At 36.2% G+C, this 22391-nt stretch overlaps 2 protein-coding genes, 2 long non-coding RNA genes and 1 pseudogene across 5 annotated transcripts; 3 read left to right on the forward strand and 2 right to left on the reverse strand.

The window, feature by feature from the left end:
- Positions 1-190: 190 nt before the first annotated feature.
- Positions 191-1434, forward strand: LOC147933427 (uncharacterized). The gene is made up of 3 exons (XM_087477452.1): positions 191-299; positions 444-870; positions 1176-1434. Exons 1-3 carry the CDS (start codon positions 191-193, stop codon positions 1432-1434), a joined length of 795 nt encoding a protein of 264 aa, XP_087333578.1.
- A 4308-nt stretch (positions 1435-5742) lies between these two features.
- Positions 5743-6815, forward strand: LOC104732931 (germin-like protein subfamily 1 member 13). Its single transcript, XM_010452535.3, has 2 exons — positions 5743-6065; positions 6168-6815. Exons 1-2 carry the CDS (start codon positions 5942-5944, stop codon positions 6710-6712), a joined length of 669 nt encoding a protein of 222 aa, XP_010450837.1. The 5' UTR covers positions 5743-5941; the 3' UTR covers positions 6713-6815.
- A 3544-nt stretch (positions 6816-10359) lies between these two features.
- On the reverse strand, positions 10360-12162 carry LOC147933428 (uncharacterized). The gene is made up of 4 exons (XR_015575204.1): positions 11566-12162; positions 11278-11339; positions 10622-10690; positions 10360-10538 (listed from the first exon to the last, which is right to left on the reverse strand). It is a non-coding gene; the product is annotated as an uncharacterized LOC147933428 (long non-coding RNA).
- Positions 12163-18319: 6157 nt separating this feature from the next.
- On the forward strand, positions 18320-19012 carry LOC147933429 (uncharacterized). The gene is made up of 2 exons (XR_015574917.1): positions 18320-18682; positions 18940-19012. It is a non-coding gene; the product is annotated as an uncharacterized LOC147933429 (long non-coding RNA).
- A 1677-nt stretch (positions 19013-20689) lies between these two features.
- LOC147933430 (phenolic glucoside malonyltransferase 1 pseudogene) lies at positions 20690-22346 on the reverse strand (annotated as a pseudogene). The gene has a single exon (XR_015574919.1). The product of XR_015574919.1 is annotated as a phenolic glucoside malonyltransferase 1 pseudogene (transcript).
- Between the last annotated feature and the right edge of the window lie 45 nt (positions 22347-22391).

A 22391-nucleotide genomic window follows, 5' to 3' on the forward strand; every position in this document is an offset into this window, starting at 1 on the left:
TAAAGGAAAAATTTTGGGCCGGAATGGGCCTAATGATAACAAAGCCCATAAGAACAAGGGGGTCGTTAATGGGCCAAAGATGAAACAATGCAGATTAAGCAAGCCTGGTAAGGGTCTGATTTTTGGAAACCAGATTGAAACTTCGTCGTGAACATCGAATGAGAAACTTCTACGGGTTAAGCTGGATAACATGGGGAGGCCGGGTGGAGCCTTTGTTTTCGGTGGCGACGCAACGGCGGCAGAGGTAATTGGGGGAGGGAGAACTGAGGAGCCCTTGGCGGAGAAGTCGGTGATTCATGGTAATGGGGGGATTCGTATAGGTGGGTTGCAGGATGACTTGTTGGGTGGAGCGATGGAGTCTTCGTCTGTGTAACAGAGTTTCCCGGTGGTTCTGGTGTCTTTCTATGAATTCGATATAAACTGTTTATTTTGGAATTGCCGAGGGGCAAATAAACTTCAATTCCACCATTTGATTCGTTATTTGTTGAAGAAGTTTGATACGGACTTGCTAGCTGTGTTTGAGACTCATGCTGGTGGGGATAACGCGAGTCGCATCTGTCAGGGGCTCGGTTTCGATCATACATTTCAGGTAGACGCTAATGGGCAGAGTGGTGGCTTATGGTTGTTGTGGAGAAGGGAGATTGGTATGGTGGATATCATTGAGTCCTCTGATCAATTCATTCATGCCCGTGTAGTGAATGGTGTTGAGGTGATTCATGTTATTGCAGTATACGCAGCTCCTACAGTAAGTAGAAGGAGCGGTTTATGGGCTAAGCTTCATGATACGATGGTTTGGGTTGATGGTCCTGTGATTGTGGGAGGCGATTTCAATACTATCGTTCGAGTAGATGAGAGATCGGAAAGGAATGGGTAGTTGTCGGCTGATTCTCTTTCGTTTGGGGATTGGATTAACTCTGAGTCCTTGATAGATTTGGGCTTTCGAGGGAACAAGTTTACCTGGAGAAGAGGGAAGATAGCTCAGCATTTTGTAGCTAAACGACTGGATAGGGTTTTGTGTTGTGCACAGGCTAGACTTAAGTGGCAGGAGGCGATAGTCTCTCACTTACCATTTTTGGCTTTAGATCATGCCCGGTTTATGTTCAACTGAGCCTTACGGTGGACAGGGATCCTAGACGGTGACCATTTCATTTTGAAGCAGCTTGTTTGAGTCATAGGAGCTTAAAGGAATTATTGGAGATGTTTTGGAGACGTGATCTATCTACCACAAAGGCGCTGGATGCTTTGAAAAAGACCATGAAGAAATGGAATAAAGAGGTATTCGGGGATGTTTATCAACGGAAAGAGAAGTTGCTGATGGAGATTAAGGAAGTGCAAGACTTATTGGATGTAACGCAGACGGATGAACTGCTTCATAAGGAGGACAGTCTGATCCATGACCTTGATATAGTTATGAAGCAGGAGGAAGTTCTCTAGTTCCAAAAATCACGAGAGAAGTGGGTTGCATTTGGTGATCGGAATACAAGTCTTTTTCATACTTCCATTATTATCAGGAGATGTTGTAATCGGGTGGAAGCTTTGAAGAATGATTTGGGGGTTTGGGTGACAGATTCGAAGGAGTTGGAATACATGGCGGTTGAATACTATAAACGGCTGTATTCGTTGGTTGATGTTGATTTGGTGGTTACATGCCTTCCACGGGAGGGGTTTTAGCTACTTACATGGGATGAGAAGCTTAGCCTTAGCAAACCAATTACTCGTCTGAGGTGGAAGCGGCTATCGGTAGCATGGGTGCTTACAAAGCTCCGGGATCAGATGGGTTCCAGCGTATCTTTTACAAAAGTTGTTGGACAGTTGTGGGAGAGTCAGTACTGCGTCTTGTGTTGCAGTTTTTCCAAACAGGAGAGTTCCCACTAGGATTGAATAATACGTTAGTATGCTTGATACCGAAGGTTGCCAAGCCAGAATGGGTAACACAATTCCGCCCTATTAGCCTTTGTAATGTTATTTTCAAAGTAATAACAAAGGCGATGGTGTCAAGATTGAAGCTGGTGATCTCGAAACTGATAGGGCCTGCTCAGTCTAGTTTTATATCTGGCCATTTAAGCATTGATAACATTGTTATAGTTCAGGAGGTGGTTCATTCTATGAGGAAAAAGAAGGGTCGAAAGGCTTGGATGTTGCTTAAACTTGATCCGGAGAAGGCTTATGATCGTGTGAGATGGGTTTTTTAGAGGATACTCTTATATCTGCAGGCTTGTCAAATTTATGGATTCGGTGGATCATGAAATGTGTCAAGATCCATCAATGAACATTTTGTGGAATGGTGAAATGACAGAATCCTTCAAAACTTCTCGAGGGCTGCAACAAGGGGATCATTTGTCTCCTTACTTATTTGTATTGTGTTTGGAAAACCTTTGCCAAATGATTGACAGAGCAATCAGTGTGAAGCAGTGGAAGCCGATACGCCTGTCAAAAGGAGGTCCTTCCCTCTCGCACATTTGCTTCGCAGATGACTTGATACTATTTGCAGAGGCTTCGGTGGCACAGATCAGGGTCATTCGAGGGATACTAGAACAGTTCTGTTATGCTTCAGGACATAAAGTGAGTCTTGAGAAATCCAAGATGTATTTCTCCAAGAAAGTTTCACGGGATTTGCAGACACTTATATCAGAGGAGAGTGGGATTAAGTCCACAACGGATTTAGGCATGAATGCCTATCCTACAAAAGAGGTTGACTAAAACAACTTTCGGTGAAGTGCAATCCACACCATGAGTGTTATCTCATTAGCAAAGTCGCTGTTAAATGAATTGGAGAAAGTGTCAAGATCTTTTCTTTGGGGTAGTTCTTTGAAGGTGGAAGCAACATATGATATCCTGGGACCGTGTGTGTGCTCCTAGGAAGGAAGGGGACCTTGGTATTAAACGACTGCAGGACATGAACAAGGCTTTACTTGCTAAAGTAGGGTGGCGCTTGTTAAATGATCAAATGAGTCTATGGTCTCGTGTGTTAAGGAGTAAGTATCAGGTGGGGGATATTCATGCAATCAATTGGCTGACTCCTAAGAATACATGGTCCTCTACCTGGCGCAGCGTGGCGGTTGGTATTAAGGAAGTGGTGTTACCAGGTTATGGATGGGCTTCGGGAGATGGACGAAAAATTTGGTTCTAGAAAGATAAGTGGTTGATGAATCAATCACTCGTGGAGTTGAGTACTGTGGGGGTTCCTATGGATAGAGTTGATAAGCTAGCTAGTGATTTATGGGGGAATGGGAGGGGCTGGTCAATGAGTAGTATAACGCCATGGATTTCAGAGAATATCAGGCTGTGGTTGGGGGCTTTCATGTTAGACTCTTTGAACGGAGCTAAGGATGTTTTATCTTGGGCAGCGGATGCGCAGGGACAATTTACAGTGCGGTCAGCGTATACTTTGCTTACCTGTGTGAATGTGGAGGGACGACAGGCTGATAAGTTTTGGGATCGAATTTGGAGCATCGTGACACCAAAACGGGTGAAAGTGTTCTTGTGGTTAGTTGGTCATCAAGCCCTCATGTCTAATGCAGAGCGGTTTCGATGACATTTAACTGACTCGGCGATATGTACATTCTGCAAAGATGTAGAAGAAACTATCTTGCATATTTTGTGTGACTGTCCTACAATGTGTAGAGTTTGGGAGCGTTTAGTGCCAGCGAGGAAGCTACAAAGGTTCTTCTCGTGAACTCTTTTGGTGGGGTTGGAAATGGAGGTGTGAGAATGTGTTTGGAGTGCAAGGTAAATGCCATGATCGGGTGAGATTTTTAAAGGACCTGGCGGCTGAGGTCGGAACTGCGCATCGAGCACAGAAGCAAGGTTCAAAGGTCCCCTTAAGGGAGGAACATTTGATAAGCTGGTCATATCCACCACTCGGATGGTAGAAGGTGAATATAGATGGTGGGTCAAAGGGAAACCCAGGATTGGTCGCTGCAGGGGGTGTCTTGCGGAATGAGATGGGAGAGTGGCAGGCTGGTTTTTTTTAACATATTGGTATCTATTCAGCTCCGATGGCTGAACTATGGAGAGTCTATTCTCGACTAGTTATTGCTTGGGAAAGATGGGTGGAACGGCATGAGTTGGAGGTGGATTCTGAGATAGTGGTGGGGTTTTTACGGGCTGAGATTAGCGAGGCTCATGCGCTGTCTTTTCTGGTACGTCTGTGCCATGGCTTTCATTTCTAGGGACTGGGTGGTCCGTATTGTGCACGCACATAGGAAGGCTAATCGTGTTGCTGATGAGTTAGCGAACTATGCATTTTCTTTACAGCTAGGATTTCATTTGTTTGACTCTAGTCCTTCGACTGTTGCTGCACTTGTACTGCAAGATTCTGTTGGGCATGCGATTTCAAGACATGTTTGTATTTAAGCTTTTAATTTCTTAATAAAGTTTGGGAGTTAAACTCTCTCTCTTCTGCCAAAAAAAAAAGACATTGCTATGATGCCACTCAAGTTCAAACCCTTATGAAATACGTTATTTAAGATATATATTTAAAAAACTTACAAGGATAAATCCAGTCAATTTAAAAATCAGATCGTTACGATATTGCTTATCATGGATACCTAATGTGATCTTTATTAAATTTAAAGTTGCTACAAAAGATAAACGAACCAGAAAACAGAAAAATTAACTTTCATAGAGATCTATCATGCATCAATTTACTACTAAAATTACATCCAAAATCATAAACTGCTAATGAAGGGAAAAAAAACTTTTCACCTGTAAAAAAAAAAAAAAACTTTCATAATTAAATAAAAGTAGAAATCCAAAAAAAACCCAAGTGAATCACCATGCGTTCAAAGGAATTGGACATAATCAAAGTTTCATTTTTTCCGAAAACAAAGTATCATTTTGATTAAGAGTTGTATGAAGCGTATCTTGTTGGAAAAGGATGAACACAAATTGAAATGGTTGACTTTTATGAGACCTTCCTGGAAATTTGTTCACTACTTTTGTCCTTGTGGTAGTTGGTAAAGACTGAGATGTTTACCCAATATTTGTCCTGCTTTAAAGTATTCGAAAAAGACCAATGAATAACATTTTCCTTGTGGTGGTTTATAAGAGAGAATAGTATTTCAAAAAGACTAATTAATTTTGAAAATAACCAAGATGAATGCACCTAAACATTTTCTTACCACCTAATTTATCAACCGATATTTAAAAATTATTTTAACTACATATAGCAATCAGTCCAAACGAAAAGCAGATTTATTTACATAAAAGACTTGTTCGCGTTTGCTGTAAATATGCTTATAGGCAGATTAAGCAAAGTCTTTGGTAAATTTGACGTAGTCATCATAAATACCGTACATAAAATACGCTCTAGTTTTACGTAAGTCATAGCAGATTTGCAAAATAAGTTGAACTCTATCTAAGATATAGCTAGAAACCATGTAATAAATCTGTGATATATATATTGAAAAACAAAATCTGTAATATGTTGGATTTAGAAAAGAAATGAAAAATTTGTGATTGATTTAGTCATACACAACTCTTCGCAAATGTTCTGGATGGTGAGGTGCATTTACCAACTTATGGTGGCATTTGCCATTAAACTGCTACTACTCCAGAAACAAAAAATTGTTAAAGCTTTCTCTAAAATTTATAAAATTCTTGGCCAATCATTCATACACGTACATATATTCTATCGGACTTGAATCTAGAAGGTCATGTACAAAAAAACAACATTTCAAATCAATAAATAGTAGTGCATGCAAATCCAAATTCAACAAAAAAAATAGATTAAGTTATAGATAGACTTGTTAAACGTTTTTTGAACTGCCACTTTGAAACATGCGACTTAGAAATCTATAGAATTACTTCGGACTACGTCAAATATGATATGCGCTTTTGCCTTATAAATCCTGAGCTCAAATACTTCTCAATTCACAAACAACACACACACATATAAAAGATCTTTAGAAAGCATTAACAGAACTCGTTGTTTAAAAACATGAAGGTTTCCAAGTGTCTCATCCTGATTACCTTATCTGCTTTGGTAATTTCCTTTGCCAAAGCTTACGATCCAAGTCCACTCCAAGACTTCTGTGTAGCCATTGATGATCCCAAAAATGGTGGTGCGTAAAAAATTAGGCTGATTATATTTTTGCCGTTCTCCTTTATTATGATTAAATTCCATTTGTAATATATGCTTTCCAACTCAATATTTCTACTTTCAGTTTTTGTGAATGGCAAGTTCTGTAAGGATCCCAAGCAAGCGAAGCCAGAAGATTTCTTCTTCTCCGGGCTCAACGAGGCAGGTAATACTGTTAATGATGTCAAATCTAATGTGACAACGGTCAATGTCGATCAGATTCCAGGGCTAAACACTATGGGAATATCCTTGGTCCGCATCGACTATGCACCATATGGCCAAAACCCGCCTCACACACACCCTCGTGCCACTGAGATCCTTGTTCTTCTCGAGGGAACATTGTATGTCGGGTTTGTCTCTTCCAATCAAGACAATAACCGTCTATTTGCCAAAATGCTGCACCCCGGCGACGTGTTCGTGTTCCCCATAGGAATGATCCATTTTCAAGTGAATGTCGGTAAGACCCCTGCCGTAGCCTTTGCTGGACTGAGTAGTCAGAACGCTGGTGTTATCACGATCGCAGATACTGTGTTTGGGTCAACGCCCCCGATTAATCCAGAGATTTTAGCTCAGGCGTTTAAGTTAGATGTCAATGTTGTCAAGGACCTTGAAGCCAAGTTCAAAAACTAAATCATGTCATTACGAGTGTTTATCGTCATAACAATTATGTAATGATGTTATACGAAATAAAAGTTTATGCTTGATAAAATAAAAAGGTATTATTATTCACCTAGCTAATTTGATGTTAAGTTTACCTTTCTATTATAGGATTCAGTATTACATTTGTTTAAAATGTCGGGGTACTAAATTTTGTATGCATGATATATAAATCAATCAATAGAAACTTGATGAAAGACCAAAAGAAAATAACTATACAACATATTTAACGCAATAAAAGATTATTTTTAAAACAGATATAAACTATAAAAAAATTAAATACCCATAAAAGCATTGAAGATTTTTTTTCCCGGTTATTCTCTATCCAAGTAAATAGAGTATAGGATGACTTATTGTCTAGGAAAAATTATAAATATTTAACTAAAAATATTATATAAATAAATCGAATAAATAATTACTGGGAAAAATGTCATTTAAACCACAAACTTTCAAATTTCGGCAATTTAAATCATAAACTTTGTTCTAGATCATTTCAAACATCAATTTTTCCGTTGACTCACTACAGGAAATGTGGGTATTAATAGCGGCTGTTAAACGCTATGAGTTCACAATTATAGCGTTTCCTAAAACGCTCTAAGATCGCCCGTTATAGTAGGTCGGACACTTTTAATAGCGGATTGTTGGTGTGCTATAACTAACTATACAACGATAGCATTGTCTGCTGTGCAATTGTTAATATTTATAATAACGTTATACAAATATTATTAAAAATCATTAATTTGATTTTACCTATAGCAAAAATAGCAAATGCTTCGTGTTATTAATTTGTTTTTAAATTATTCAAAAAAATTTTATTAAAAAGAATTACAAATTATTTGTTATTTAAAATAAAAATTTTATTTTGAATATTTGTTAAAAACAATTAAAATTAATACAAAATATATAAAATTAAGTGTTTAGAAAACTATAACAAATTTCATTGTTTACAAAAAAACACAAACACCTATCAATCTACCACTAACATGCCTTCACAATCATCCCTAACATAAACACTATCATCATCACAAGCTTCATCATCCAAATCATCGACTTCTTGGACAGGAAAAGGTGACTTCTTGGACTGCTATAGCCCACAATCTCTTTTAGACTTGTCTCTCTTTGTCCTTCACAACTCACGACAGCTCTTCATCGTTCTTTGCTCTTTTGCTCTGTTCTTCTTAAGCTTTCAGCTTTCCTCTTTTCTGCATATAAACAATCTCCAAGAGTCAATACACATACATACATAAACACACAAAGGTTAATACTTTATTGTAATTCCAAGCAAATATCATAGAACTTAATCAGTAAAGAGAAAGACTAACCGAAATTGTCTTCTAGCATAAAACAGAACAATGATTAAAGATTCAAAAGTATCCAAGTGAATCGTGACAAGAATCAGCTGCTCAATAACTAGGCATGAAAATAAATTTATATCACTGAAATAACAATGATTCCAGAAGAAGCCTATTATTTAACTCTTGCAGAATACACTGGTCAAATTGAGTTACATGGTGATAAGAGAAATTTTTTGATATTACCTCCATAAAGTCTTTGTTTTCAGGGTCATTAAACCCCCTCAATGGACCATCATCAACGGTGAAACCATTCAAACAGAAAGTAATAGTGTGCATAACCATCTGAGGCCGGTCTTGCTGTTGTTGCTGAGGTGTAGAGGAAACGGTTTCACCAGACAACAATCGTGCAGCACCACTGAAGCTCCTAGAAGCTGATCTTGATGATTCAACAGGTATGTCTTTAGCTGACTACCTCGCTTGGTCAAATAGTTCATCAACATCTTTTGGTTTCTTAGGATCTTGTACCATCATCCCACTATAACATAAACACACAATCCAAAAAATTCATTAATAGCTACACAAATTTATACCGTCTCAAGATAAAACAAGAATTTCAAGAACGATCTCAGATATACACAAGACATGGTCATCCCTACATTATCAAAAATGCAACACAAAACCCTAATAGAGTACATATATAAACTTATAAACACTACCTGCAACAAGAGAATGAAAAGCATATGCGTACTAGACAGAAGAAGCAAGCACGAATCAGAGCTCTATATAAAAACAAAGTAATATGATAAATAATATCACAACTAACATAACATAATATCACAACTCAACATCAATCAGAGCATCAACAAACACAGCAACGTGCAAAAGGGATGACAAAACAGCGAGCAACGGCGATTTCAACCCTGAATTTTGAGCTAGAACCTTAGAATCAGATCTATGGAAATAAGAAGGTGAAAAGTCTCACGTGTGGCTCAATGGGTTCCCCGTTGATGTTTCAACGAAACTCGATCTGTTCCCGCCAACGTTGGTCACGGCGAATCCATCGTGATATGAGGCTTTAGATCGCTTGGTTTTTGGTTCTGGGTAGGGTTTCGAAGAATTTCGAAGAAGAAGAAGAAGAAGATAATGAAAGAGATGATAAAGACAAGGGGAAGAAGTTTTAACCAAACGAAAAAAAAAAAAAGAAGATTTTAGCCGTTAGATTTAACTCATCAACGGTGGAGGATAAGCCAAAGTCCAATCCGCGTCTCTATGGATTAGCCAATAAGAGTTTTCTCCTTTATTTTGTTTTTTTATTTAGTTTTATAATTTTTTGTTTAGTTTTGATGTATGAGTATTAAAGGTTTAGACTTTATAATGTAGGGTTTGGAATTTAAGTTTTAGGAATTGAGAATTTTAGGTTTGAATATATATGATAATTGAATTGATAATTTAGAGATTAATATATAAGTAACAAGATATATATATATATATTAAAAAGATTGAAAATGTATTAAAATATATATATGTTACACATAACTGATTTTTATAATTAATTTGTATATTTGTAATATTATATTTATTCATATTTTATGTTATTATTATTACAAAATAATTTTTAATACATTTTATTTTGTTAATTTATAAATAATGAATTTTGTTTCAAGATTGAACTCTAAACCCTAAACTCTATACCCTAAACCCTATACCCTAAACCCTAAACCATTAAGGATATATGGTTCAATCTTGAAACACATTTCACTATTTTCAATTAACAAAATAAATTTAATGCAATAAAAAACATTAAAACTTTTCACTTAAATTATGTTTAGAAATTATGAACCTATGAGACATTAGTATATTAGTATATTTTTTGATTACATGTTACATTAGTTAATTGTATAATCCATAGTTACTTGTATATATGTTTGACCCAAAAAAAAAAAAGTTACTTGTATATATATTTTAATTTTGTGTTATGTATTATATATATGTCTATATATTTTTAAAATTTTGTGTTCGATGGTTTTATTTGTATTTCATTAATTTAATTAATAAAATATGTTTAAGATTGAACCTAATTTAATTAATACGTAGTTTGTTTTTAAATTGTCAAAGTATTCATTGAAATTATAGAATAATTCATGCTTTAGTTGTCCAATTTAGAAATATTAACTACACGGTTAATTCCACATATTAATTTGTCGTATTTGAGGTTTTTCTTGGTTAGCAATTTAAAGGTAGTTGTATGTACTTCTAAATGTACAGTCTAATGAAATTAAAACCATAAAAATAAACATTGTCGAAACATATTCCAGGGAGTAGTCATTGAATCAAAGTATTTTTTTTTTCCTTTTTATTTGGTCTTGAATCAAATATTTAAAGCTTAACATTTTAAAGTAAACAAAATATCCAAAGGGAGTAGTCAAGTCATTAAATCAAGTATCCAAAGCTTAAATTTCTAAAGTAAAGCCACAAGTTTTTCCTTTCAGTATTGGTTTTTGAACCTGCACATAGACACAGTAGAAAATAACAGTCATTAAAATTGATGCACATAAAGAGATTATGCAGATGAGGATTTGACACTTACTTCTCGTGTAGTTCCTTAATAAGTGTTTTTTGTTCTTTGCTAAAGGAACTCACTCTCTTTCTGGTGATTCTGTTTCAAAATCAATAGATAAAAGCCGTTATCACAGATCCATCGGATGAGAACAGGGCTAGTTAATGCTAATGACAAATATTATAAGAAAAGCATCCAGTCAAAATATTATACAAAGAGCTTAAATCAAGAAGGCATAGACAGAGACATAAATTGTTAGAAAAACTAGAGATCGGAACGTATAACCTGTAGCAAGGATCCCATAGTCTATACTCGACTTCTTGTCCAGCAGTTAACAATCACAAGACCTCAATCTAAATCTGGAACTGGAACTCTCAATTCCAAGAGTCAGCAGACAGCAACTTTCACAAATTTTAGAAACTAAAACAGATATCATAGTCGCTGCCATCTCATTGCCTCAACAAATTTATTTTGCCAAATCAACAAATTTTGGAATCATTGACTAATCAAAAACAAGAATGAATAGAGTAACCACAAAATCCAGAAAATTCCCAATCATCAAAGCTAGACTCACTGACACTGTTTAAGCCATGCCTTACATTATCAGTTTTCCTCCATCAAGAATATAACAAAGCTTCATATAATCTGTCGAGTAATTTTCTCAACAGGAAAAGAAGAATAATCACCGAGATTTGTTGAATGTATTGAGCCTTGAGTCTGTGAAATGAGAATTGTTGAATGTATCACCCTGTTTCACAATGAGAAACCAAAATCAGATATTCAAAGAAGAAACATGAGCAACAAGATACAAGTCAATTTCTATAGATATTGTACTCATGAAATATATCATCTTACAACTCCACACAGAATCTAAAAGGCATGTCATCACTTCTAATCAACAAGAGTTCTTACAATAGCAAGTCTAATAAGTGATAAGCAAATAATCAAGTCTGAAAATCAAAAGCAAATTGGACCTGAAACCGTGCGACGACCCGACGGAGAGAGATCGAGCTACTACTTTGCAAAATATGATTGAGAAGAAGGGAAGCCGCCATTGTCGAGTTCAGAAGAGATTGTAAACTGAGAGGGATCGAGAGTGAAAGATTTGACAAACAAATTGGGATCGAGTTTCGAATCGAGTTTCAGAACGGGTTTCAGATCAAGTTTCAGCGAGACAGAAGAGAGAAGAAGCAGAGGAAGAAGAAGAAGGCTTCGAAAGGAGAACCATCGTCTCTTTGTCACCGGTATCAGCAACGAGAATCAAAAGCTCTCGATCTCTTCCACGATTGGCCATCACAGTCGCCGGCTTCTCGTCTCCTATCGCCGAGCAACTCAAGTCGGAGAAGAAGAAGAAAGGAGAGTGAAAGAAGAGAGAAGAAATGGCTGTTTAACGAGAAATTCAACCTAATCGATCTATTTCTCTTTTAATTCTTTTTTTTCCTCTAAGACGGATTGAGATGGAAAGAGAGTGAAAGAAGAGACAAATAAATTAGGATCGAATGTAAGGTTTCCAATCGAGTTTCAGAGAGAAAGAAGAGAGAAGAGATGGCCAAAGTGTTTCACCAGTAATAATTAATGTAACCCTAATCGATATATTCCTCTTGTAATTTTTTTTCTATTTTTTTTTTGTGTAGTAACTTATAAATTTTTTGGAGGCAACGAAAATTTCACTTTCCCGGTTACCTCTAAGATAATGTTTTCATTATCATTTATGCTATTGTAGAACTAAAAACTAGGCACCACTACAAAATGTTTTCGCGGTAATCCTATAATAGCGTTTGTCTTTTTAGAAACGCTATGCAAATTTTCTCAAAACTCAACTATAGCAAAACTATTAAAAACGCTATATTCTAATGCTATTAATACTCTTATTTCCTGTAGTGACTAGTTCTATTAGACATTAAGTTTCGTTGACCAAATCAAAAATACATGACATTAAATTTGATAACTGAACAACTAACAGATTTTACTATGCTGTTAATCACATCATTAGTGACAAAACGGCGTCATTTTAAAGAAAGTTTTAATTTGAACAAATGTCAAACCATAAACTTTCAAATGTAGACTATTTAAACCATAAAATTTTAAATCTATGTCACTTAAAACATTAATTTTCATTGACTATGAATTTTTAGACATCAAGTCAAGCGTGACTTGATATTAAGTCTGCTAACATGCATTACTTAAATCGATCACAAGGGCAAATACAAAAAAAAACCTAGGTTATTATAGTGGCTTGTGCTAGTGTTGTTGATGTGTCATATGTTGTCTAAAGTAAATATTAGGTACAAAAGGATAGCTCAGAAAGAACAAATTGAAATTAGTCGGATCTTTATGATGTCGTTTTTCATGGATACTAATCAGGTCGTAAAGGTTTGTTACGTACAAAGGATAAAACTACTCAAATATACTATGTATCAAATTGGCTCTTTTTACGCTGCCCTCTTTGATTTGTACATAAAAGATTAATATTTTGGATTAATAAACTTAATGTTAGCAAATGTAAACGATAAACTTGCATCAATTTGTTGCTAAGTTTACATCTAAAATCATAAAATGTCAGTATATGAAAGGAAAACTATAAGATAAATTTAATGTGAAAAATACCTTCATAACTTAAATATAATTACTTACTAATAAAAAGAATTGTTTGAGACTCCTCAGGCTATTCACATCAGACAAAAAATAATCTTCTAAAATTCTGCCACATAAGTAAGTATATTAAAAACAAAACTTTCCACATCACATGTACATAATTTTGAAGGGAAATTAAATGTAGGGTTTTATGATTGACGTTTCTTTCCTCCACTAAATGCTCTTTCCAAACCATTTAAAACGTCGGCTGATTAGCTAATAACGATCGTTCTTCATTCTTATAAAACTCTTCAATCGATAAGAAAATTGCTATTGTTTACTCTTCTTCTGCGTCTTTTTTTTTTTTGTCAAACAATTGCCTTCATTCATTCAATATGAAACACTAGTATCAGTACAGAGAAGGAGCAACTTGCTAAAGTTTGAGACATTACAATAATACGGAAATCCCCAATGCCAAAAAGAAGTAAACAAGAGTTCATCGATTTTGGATCCAACAGAGCTATGAGACCAAAGGCTTGGGAGCCTAAAGGCACATGAGAGATCATGGAAATCGAGAGTCCATCCTCAAAAGCTTCAAAGGACGGATTAGTTGTCATGGTCGTCATTAGACACTGTGACGTTGAGAGATGATTCAATGTGTTGGTGTTCACCGGGACGAAGAGTATCCACAGTAACAGCACGGCAAGGAATCGGGTGACTATGTTGTTGTAGTCAGATAGGGATTGCTTTAACATCCAAAGCATAGGGTTTGGATAATTCTGAGGAAAATCAGGAGATGCAGCTTGAATCCATGTGAGGGAGGAGGTTGGGGTACGATGCTGTAAATCATCAGATGACCAGCTTGATTGGTAGCCGTTAATGAACATAAGGCGTTCAAGATACAACATACCACTTTTGCTAGAGACAGTCAAGGAGCAAAGACCATACACGAGAATGCTTTTAAAAACCAAAGTCGGTCCCTGAGAATCAACTAAAGCCAGGTTCCGATCACAATTCATGAACAGCCAGAGCAGTAATGTGATTACCTTTCTCTAATGGAGTCTTCGACCATTGAGTAGAGGGCACACAGACATAGCTTGACACTGGTACGACATGAGGGGTGATACAGAGAGTCTCGACTTTTTACTTTCCCCTTCTCGAGAAGAGCATATTAGTGCATACCGTTTTTGGGCTAATGGGCTTATCTTGGACCCTAAGTCCACTAGGGAAAACCCTAGGATCCCAAGAGAGAAGCACCATGGGAGTTGGTTCTGTCGGCCGCCCGAGTTTAGCGGAGATGGCTGCGGTGCAGGGATGTTCTCTGGTGAATGAGAGCTCGGCGGGGGTAGTTGGTGGCCGCGGCAGAGATCTAGGTCCATTGGGGAAAATCCTAGATTTTGAACCGATTGACAAGATGAACAGAGACTGTGACAGTTGCCCGGGAAAAAAAAGAGAGAAGGAAGCATCTCTGGTGAGTGACAGAGCGGTGGGAACAACTGGTGCCTTCGGTTTAATTCGACGACGAGATCTAGGTCCACTGGGGAAAACCCTAGATTCTCGATGGATTGCCGTAGAGAGGGATGGGTCGACTGGCTTCCCGAGATTTGCAAAGAGAGACTCTCCGGTGAGTGGTAGCACGGTGGGAGCATTCGATGGTCATGGTTTGGATCGGGAGAGATTTTTATTAGGGTTATATAAAGTTTTAAAAAGGGGAAAAATTGAAGAAAAAACTTGGAGTAAAACAAACAAAAGGGGCCAGAGAAGAGCTGAGTAGGAAAGGAAACGGTTTGATCCCGACGCCGGCGAGCAACAGCTTCACCGGCGTCGGAAGATGAGGTTGGGGGAGTGTCCTCGATAGTTGTGCCTGGGAGGATATTGTTTTTCAATACTTTTTGGTTTACTCTTCTTCTGCGTCTACCCTACTTTTTATAAAACTCGATGTCCTGGTAAGATCAATAAACATTCTTCTTACGATTCTGTTTTTTTTTTTTTTTTACAAGTGATATCTTATGGTTTGGATTATATGTTTACAGAGTACAACAGTTTAAGAGTAAGTATTTCAAATTTCTTTTGTTGAAAAATATAAAAAATAATCGAAAACTTGAAGAAGTGTTTGAGTTTGGATCGATTTTGTGATTTTAATCCTTTTGTAGAAATTTTATTAATTTTGAAGAAGTGTTTTTAACTTGAATTGCAAAGAATTTGGATTTTTGGGTTTTAAACTTAGTTATTTTCTATATTTGGATTCTCACTGCAAATATTATCGAAGTTTAAAACCCGAAAAATCCAAATCTCTTTGCAAAATCCAATTTACAAAACCAGCTTTAAAAACAAGTTTAGATTTGTTCGCAAAATCACTAATTCAAATCACTTTGCAAAAAGTAATATTGCTAATCAAAGGTTTTATGAAGAAAATCAATTATTTTCTCATATCAATTTATTTTATTAAGTTATTAATTTTAAGTGATTAATCAAGAATTAATATGAAAAACAACCAAAGATGAAAATCACAGAAAAATAAGAATCCCAAGAAATCAACAAATCTAATAGACCATAAAAATCCTATGAGAATCCTTAAACCTAACAAGAGAATTACTCAGACATCGTTGCAAGGGTTCGTCGTTGAGTGGCTGCGGAGTGTGAGTGGTTTGAGTTATGCTCAAACTAGGTTTTATGTTTATATAGAAAAATATCAGTGTCGCAAATCCCTCACAATGTTTGTTAGGGTCCCTCGCAAAAGCCTAGAAAAAATGCAAAATATACAGTTTCATTTTTTAAAAATTTAACTCCCCCCCCCCCCATTGTTTAAAATTTTAGCGCATAAATTAAAATTCAAAAACTTTCAATTTTTCAGAAGTTTTGCAAGAGAATTGCGAGGGATCGTAGCAAATCTCTCACAAATTATTTAGGGTTTAGGGTTCAAAGTTATCATGTGTGTCAATATTTGTGAGGAAACTGCTATGGTTTGTGAATATTGTGAGGAAATTCAGAGACATTTGCGATTGATCTGGCAATTCTATCGCAAATCATAGATATCTATTTTAGAAAAACCATCAAAATAATATTAAAATATTAGTTAAATCAATTTTCAAATATATTATAATGTTCAATGGTCTCATCATCTTCTCTATAGTCGTACTCTGCAAAGTTGTCTGATTTTGCATCTTCCTCTGATAATTAGATATCATCTACTACTTCTCTATGAATATGATCAATATCTTGTATATGTTCATTACAATGAGACAAATACATTTGCAACTATTTGTGTTGCACTGCCCTATCTTCGACTATAAGTCTTAGATTCAATTTTTTAATCATTAACCATATTAATATTATCATTGAAACTAAACGTGTTGATGCACTTCATAGAGAAGTATAAGACATTTTAGATGGATCCAACGGATATGTGAAATTCAAAAAATTAATTCAAAGAGTCTGATTAACCTTATGAACACTCAAATGTATTTCAGAATAATTCTATTAAATTTTTTAAGTATTTATTAAAAGAAATAGATATTCATGGCAAATTTGCTATGAAGTTTTTCTTTGCAAAATCGTCGCAAATTTGCAATAGATTTGCGAGATATTTACCTTCCCTGCGAATTTGTCGTTAATACCTTGCAAATGTGCAGCGGATTTGTGAGGACGCCTTCCCTCGCAATTTTGCGAGGAATATGCTAGGTGTTTTTCGGTTATTTTAGAAGTCTCGCAAATTCATTGCAAAGTTGCGAGAGATGTAGGCTCTGATTGGGAGAGACTTTAAAAGTTTTAAAATTAATTTAAAGTCTTAAAAGCCAAAATTTTACCAATCATGCTTTTATTGCTTTATTATTTTTAACAGTCTTTAAAGTCTACCTTTCAACTTTTATAGTTTGTACGTACATATTTTTAAAGTCACAAATGTGAAACTTTTTTGGCTGTAAAAAAAAATAATAATAAAATTGTAGCTATTTTTCTCTTTCTTATTTTCCATGGTGATTGAACATTCAATCTACGTATAATTTATCACAAATACATTTTGATTCATTAAAATATTTTTTTTATTTCTGTTACTTTGAGATCTATTTTTCTTAATTATTTTTGCATCAACAACCATTATAACCCATAATCAGTCATGCCATATCTTTATATTTTTTATTTGTTAAACTATTTATATATTCATTTTTAATGAGTTTTTGTATTTTTCTAAATTTTTAATTTTGATAAAATTTATTATGTTGCCACATAAATTTATTTTATTTATGAAAAACATACAAGATAAATAACAGTCAATATTAAAGTTTTAACAGTTAAAGTTTCTACAGCAAAAGTCTCTACAGTCAAAGTTTTACAGTCAAAGCAGCTACAGCCACAAGTAACAGTCGTTACCAAACAGGGCATCGCAAGTGTTCCTCGCAATAGTCGTGTTTTCTTGTAGTGAACCAACATTTGTTACATTATAAATTATATTAAAAAAAAGACATTTTCTATAAATAATTAACTTTTAATTCTTAAGCCACTCATATTTAAGGTTCACCAATAGAAGGAGAAAACTAATATACATAGTTAGTGACCCACCTACTATGGAGCAGCGAACCTTCGATGTAATTTATCTATGTTACATGCAGAGGTTGAAGCTTTTAGTTTGGACGATGAAGTATATGATTCGTGCGGGCAATGGAGACGTAGTTTTACTCACCAACTACTCATACCTGGTGAAGAGGTGTTTTCTCCTTCCGAATGGCTGGTCTTCTCAATTTATTTGGACGAGATCAAGTGTGAAAAGGAAGAGTTCTCTACTTTTTATTTTTATCTTATCTCTCCTAGTGCAAATGCTAAAGCGAATTTATTGGCATAAAAATTTTGTACCAAACCGTGCTATGTTAGTTTTGTAAACACTTTTTCTTTAAGTTGACTTCCTTTGAGCTAATCTATTAAACCTGTTGACAAAATAAAATATATAATATACATAAATAGTGAGGTTTTTAAATTAAACTAATATTAAATTTAATGTTAATTTAAAGTTAAAAGACCCATTAAAGACTGGTTAAGGCCATCATTAACGGGGGATCAGTTGGGGTGTTCCAAGCCCGTTTAAAACATAAAAATAATGAATAGTGGACTTAGATCGATTTTTTGGGTCTACATGTAGATCAGTTTGAAGCCCAGTTCTCATGAACGTGTCACCACGTGATACGCTGCGTTTTTTTGCGGAAGACCCAAAATTATTTCATTTATGTATCTCTTTCAAATCGAGACTAGGGTTTGCGACGAAAGAGAGAAAACGGCGACAGCTTCCTTTCCTTCATCCTCGCCGTAGAAACACCAAAATCTTCCGTCTAAACCACCCAAATCGAGAGCTATTGCATGGTGAAATCGATCTTTGCTAAGGTTTTCCGAGGAACCGATCTTTGCTAACTTCTCATATTATGTCGACTGATATCTCCGGCGATTTGATGGTTTAGTCGAAATCTTCTAGCCGACCCATTGTCTAGTCGTCTCCTTTGTCTGGCATAGATCATCTCCGGCGATATAGAGGTAGTCCCGTCGTTTCCCCTTTCAATCATTGTTTGTCAGATGTTTCATCGATTTAGGGCAAAATTGAATTAGATTTGGGTTTCGTAACATGGTATAGGGTTTAGATTATCTGTCAATTAACGGTTTTAATTAATCAATCATGGATTTTAGTGAGCTCTTTCTTATGACAAAATTCTGAGTGTTATATGTTGTTTATGAAATCGACCTTACACTGATTAACTTTATTTGTTTTGTTGCTTTGTTTCTGAGGCTTTTAGGCGAGATCAAGCAGAGCAAATTAAGTCAAGGACTATCAACAAACCTGCATTTGGTCGAAACTAAAAAGGTAAGTCACAAGGTTGGTGCATTGATTAGAGTTGTGTTTCGGATGTTAAGTGTAGTTGTGTTGTGGTTTGTTAAGTGTTTAGGGTTGGTGCATTGATTAGAGTTGTGTTTCGGATGTTAAGTGTGTAACTCTATGTTTGGTCTATGTTTTTGTAATGAATGTCTATGCTTTTAATGAATGTCTATGTTTTTCATGAATGTCTATGGTTATATATGCATCTCGGTGTCTATGTTTTTTAACGAATATGTTCTTGATTTATATGCATCTCGGTGTCTATGTTTTTTATGATCCTCGAATATGTTTATCTGTTAATGTTTCTCGGTGTATATGTTTTAGGTTGAAGAAGTCATGGACCGTGAATACGACTACGGTATAAACAGCCCTTTAGACTATAGTTCAGAGTCAGAAGAGGAGGCTGAGACATGTTACTATCCTCCGGAACCAGCTCCTGCGACTGGATTGACAAGTCTGTCGAGCCGTGCAACTCAACCACTACCTGCTAATGAGACACAACTGAACCAGCTCAAGGACCAAGTGATCCAGCTCAACGACCAAGTCATCCATCTCAAGGACCTATTGATGCAGCTCAACCATCAAGTGATCTTGATCAAAGACCGAGTGATGCAGCTGAAGTAAAAGTTTTTCCTTGATGTTTTTTTGTTGTTGTCTTTTTTTGTTGTTGTCTTTTTCGGTTGTTGTCTTGGTATGTATGAACCCGTGATTGTTAGCTATGTTGTCGGTTGATGAACCCGTGATTGTTAGCTATGTTGTCGGTGTTGTAAACCCGTGATGTTTGCTATGTACTCGGTGTTGTGAACCCGTGAAGTTTGTGATGTTTATATTCTTTGCAATCTTTGGATTTTAGTTGAATTCTATGCTTTTAGATCACTCTATATATATGAACTCATTAATCTTTGATCACTCCCACCAAAATTCTCGGTGTCCTTCTCTCACCAAAATCATAAATTTCCTACTCACACAAAAATATTTCTTTCTCACCAAAATCATAAATTTCCTTCTCTCCCCACAATCTAATATTTCTTTCTCAACCAAAATCTAATATTTGCTACTCACACAAAACAAATATTCCTTACTCTTCTTCATTTCTATGGCATCTTCTTCCAATAATTTTCACTATCATTATGATCCAAATAATGATAGTATGAACCAATTTTTCAAGAACAATTTAATAATCAATTTGAAGCTGCTGAAGAGGAAATTCCGGAGGAAAAGAATACACGTATTTATATCGATAGACAATGGGAAGAAGGCCACGAACGTTTGTGGAACGATTATTTTAGTGATAATCCGACTTACACAACGAGGCAATTTCTTTCATTTTATAAGGAATATTTGTTTTTTCTTTCATTTTATTTTCAAGTTTATAAGTAAGCAATTTAAATGTTATTTTATAAGTTTTTATAATTTGTAAAATGTTTATGAATATTATATTATTAAATCTTATGATCTTAAACATGTTCTCCCAATAACTAGCTTTTTAACAAAAGATCTAAACTACTGATCTTACATTATTTCACTTTATATTTATTTTAAGAACACTATAATTAGTTCCCCCATTTTTTTTACCTATGATCTTAACAACTGATCTTAGATTATTTACACTATATATTTAATCTAAGAACATGAAAAAAAGTTCTCCCATTAAGGATGCCTAATGAGGATACTCTAATAAGGCTTTACCATTGAAGAAGTCATTTCTTGAAAAATCTCACAATGAAGTTCTTTTTTTGAAATAATGTGAAATTTATAATAAAATTATACCACTGGAGATGCTTTGAGAATTTTATTTTGAGGAAAGGAGTGGTCAAACTTTTAGTCCGTTATGGAGCAAATCAATGAGAGCATCCATTTCATGTTTCTTGAGAGAGAAGCCAACCTCCACACCGCCATTTCCATCTCTACTCTCCGCCAAGGAAATCGCTTCGCCTTGATCAATCGACACACCCACCACTTTCTCTGGTTTTCCCCACCCGAAATCCAACCCGTATACTCCAAACTGGGTCGAACCCGAAACAGATAGAAACTGTGCTTCTTTTGGAAGACTTCTAGATAACTCTACAAAATCTGGGATCTTCCACACCACACCCTCGTCCAATCCCTCAACCAAGTCGCTCACCAACCTTGTAGAAGCCAAAAACCCTTCTTCACCCATAAACGTATCTGCAGTTAATGGAATTCTACCGATACCAATGGCGCAATTACCAAAATAACTCGATGGGATCGGTGGAGTGACTATATTTCGACAATCCGCAGCAAACACACACCCGACAGGTCTATTGGGATCTCCACCTCGAGCTCTAATCACGCAAGTTAACGCATATGAATATATTATCACAAACGTCAGACAAACGAAGCTGCTTTGACGAGGAAGAGGAGGATGATGACTCTCTCTTGAGCCTCTCCCGAAGCGTTTGGATATCTACGGGAGTGAGTTCAAGAGTGTACCGAACTGTGTCAGGACTAATCACCGGTGACGGACGAAGCTGTAAACTCTTGAAGTTTTCTGGTTCTTTACCGGTGAACATTTTGACTAAACTGTGCCATGAGTTCAAAATCATTATATCGCTACTTGGTGGACTTTTTATGACCGTGCGATCGTAAAACGGAATCAGATCGTGAGGTAGAGAAGAATCTTGATGTTTACATACGTGCGCCCAAGATTTGAGAAAACTGGTTGTCGTTTTCCCATCTAAAACGGCATGGTGTGCTGCTACGCCGATGCAAAACCCTTGGTTTGGAAACAGCGTGACTTGAAACGACATGACCGAGGCCGAGTCGTCGGAGATTTGTAACTTAGGGACTAACGGGTGCAACTCGGTGGAGAAGAATGGTTCTTTACCAGTTAAACGGGAGAAATCGGCGTTTGACTCGGCGACGGTGAATGAAACGGCATCGTTTGGAGAGTAGACGACGCTCGGTTTGGGATCAAGTTGTTTCCAGACGAGTTGGCCGGCGAGGGGGAGATAATGAGAGAGGGATAAAGAGAGAGAGGTTCTGAGGTTGGGGACGATGACTGAGTCGAAAAAAGTGCGAGTTGCTGCGGTGAGTCGAAAGAAGATGACTCGTTCGACTGCATGCATTTTGAACCAGATAAGGTCGAAGAAAGTGAGTGGGAGAGTGAGTGACTCGGACGAGTCTGAGTTTGAGGGAGAGATTCGCTCCACGTTGATGATATTTACTGATGAATCCATTTCTTGTATTATTGATGGATGGAAATACAGTATCGTCGTTTATATATGAGATCAATATTATTACTATACTCCATCGGGCTAGTAAGCAGATGGAGTGAGAGCAGAAAAACGTTCCGGATCGACTGATCCTTTCCAGATCGACCATTCCCGTCCCCGACGCAAGTTTTCCTTT

This window comes from Camelina sativa, chromosome 12 (assembly GCF_030686135.1).
Source record: "Camelina sativa cultivar CO46 ecotype springtype chromosome 12, ASM3068613v1".
In the NCBI taxonomy this organism is placed as follows: Eukaryota; Viridiplantae; Streptophyta; class Magnoliopsida; order Brassicales; family Brassicaceae; genus Camelina; species Camelina sativa.

Excerpts from the sequence above, each read along its gene's own strand:
- LOC104732931 (XM_010452535.3), top strand. The coding sequence starts at position 5,942 with ATGAAGGTTTCCAAGTGTCTCATCCTGATTACCTTATCTGCTTTGGTA. Across the intron at positions 6,066-6,167 it reads TGATGATCCCAAAAATGGTG|TTTTTGTGAATGGCAAGTTC; the intron begins GTGCGTAAAAAA and ends TTCTACTTTCAG.
- LOC147933427 (XM_087477452.1), top strand. The coding sequence starts at position 191 with ATGGGGAGGCCGGGTGGAGCCTTTGTTTTCGGTGGCGACGCAACGGCG. Across the intron at positions 300-443 it reads GGAGAAGTCGGTGATTCATG|GGGCAAATAAACTTCAATTC; the intron begins GTAATGGGGGGA and ends GGAATTGCCGAG. Across the intron at positions 871-1,175 it reads GAGAGATCGGAAAGGAATGG|GAGCTTAAAGGAATTATTGG; the intron begins GTAGTTGTCGGC and ends TTTGAGTCATAG.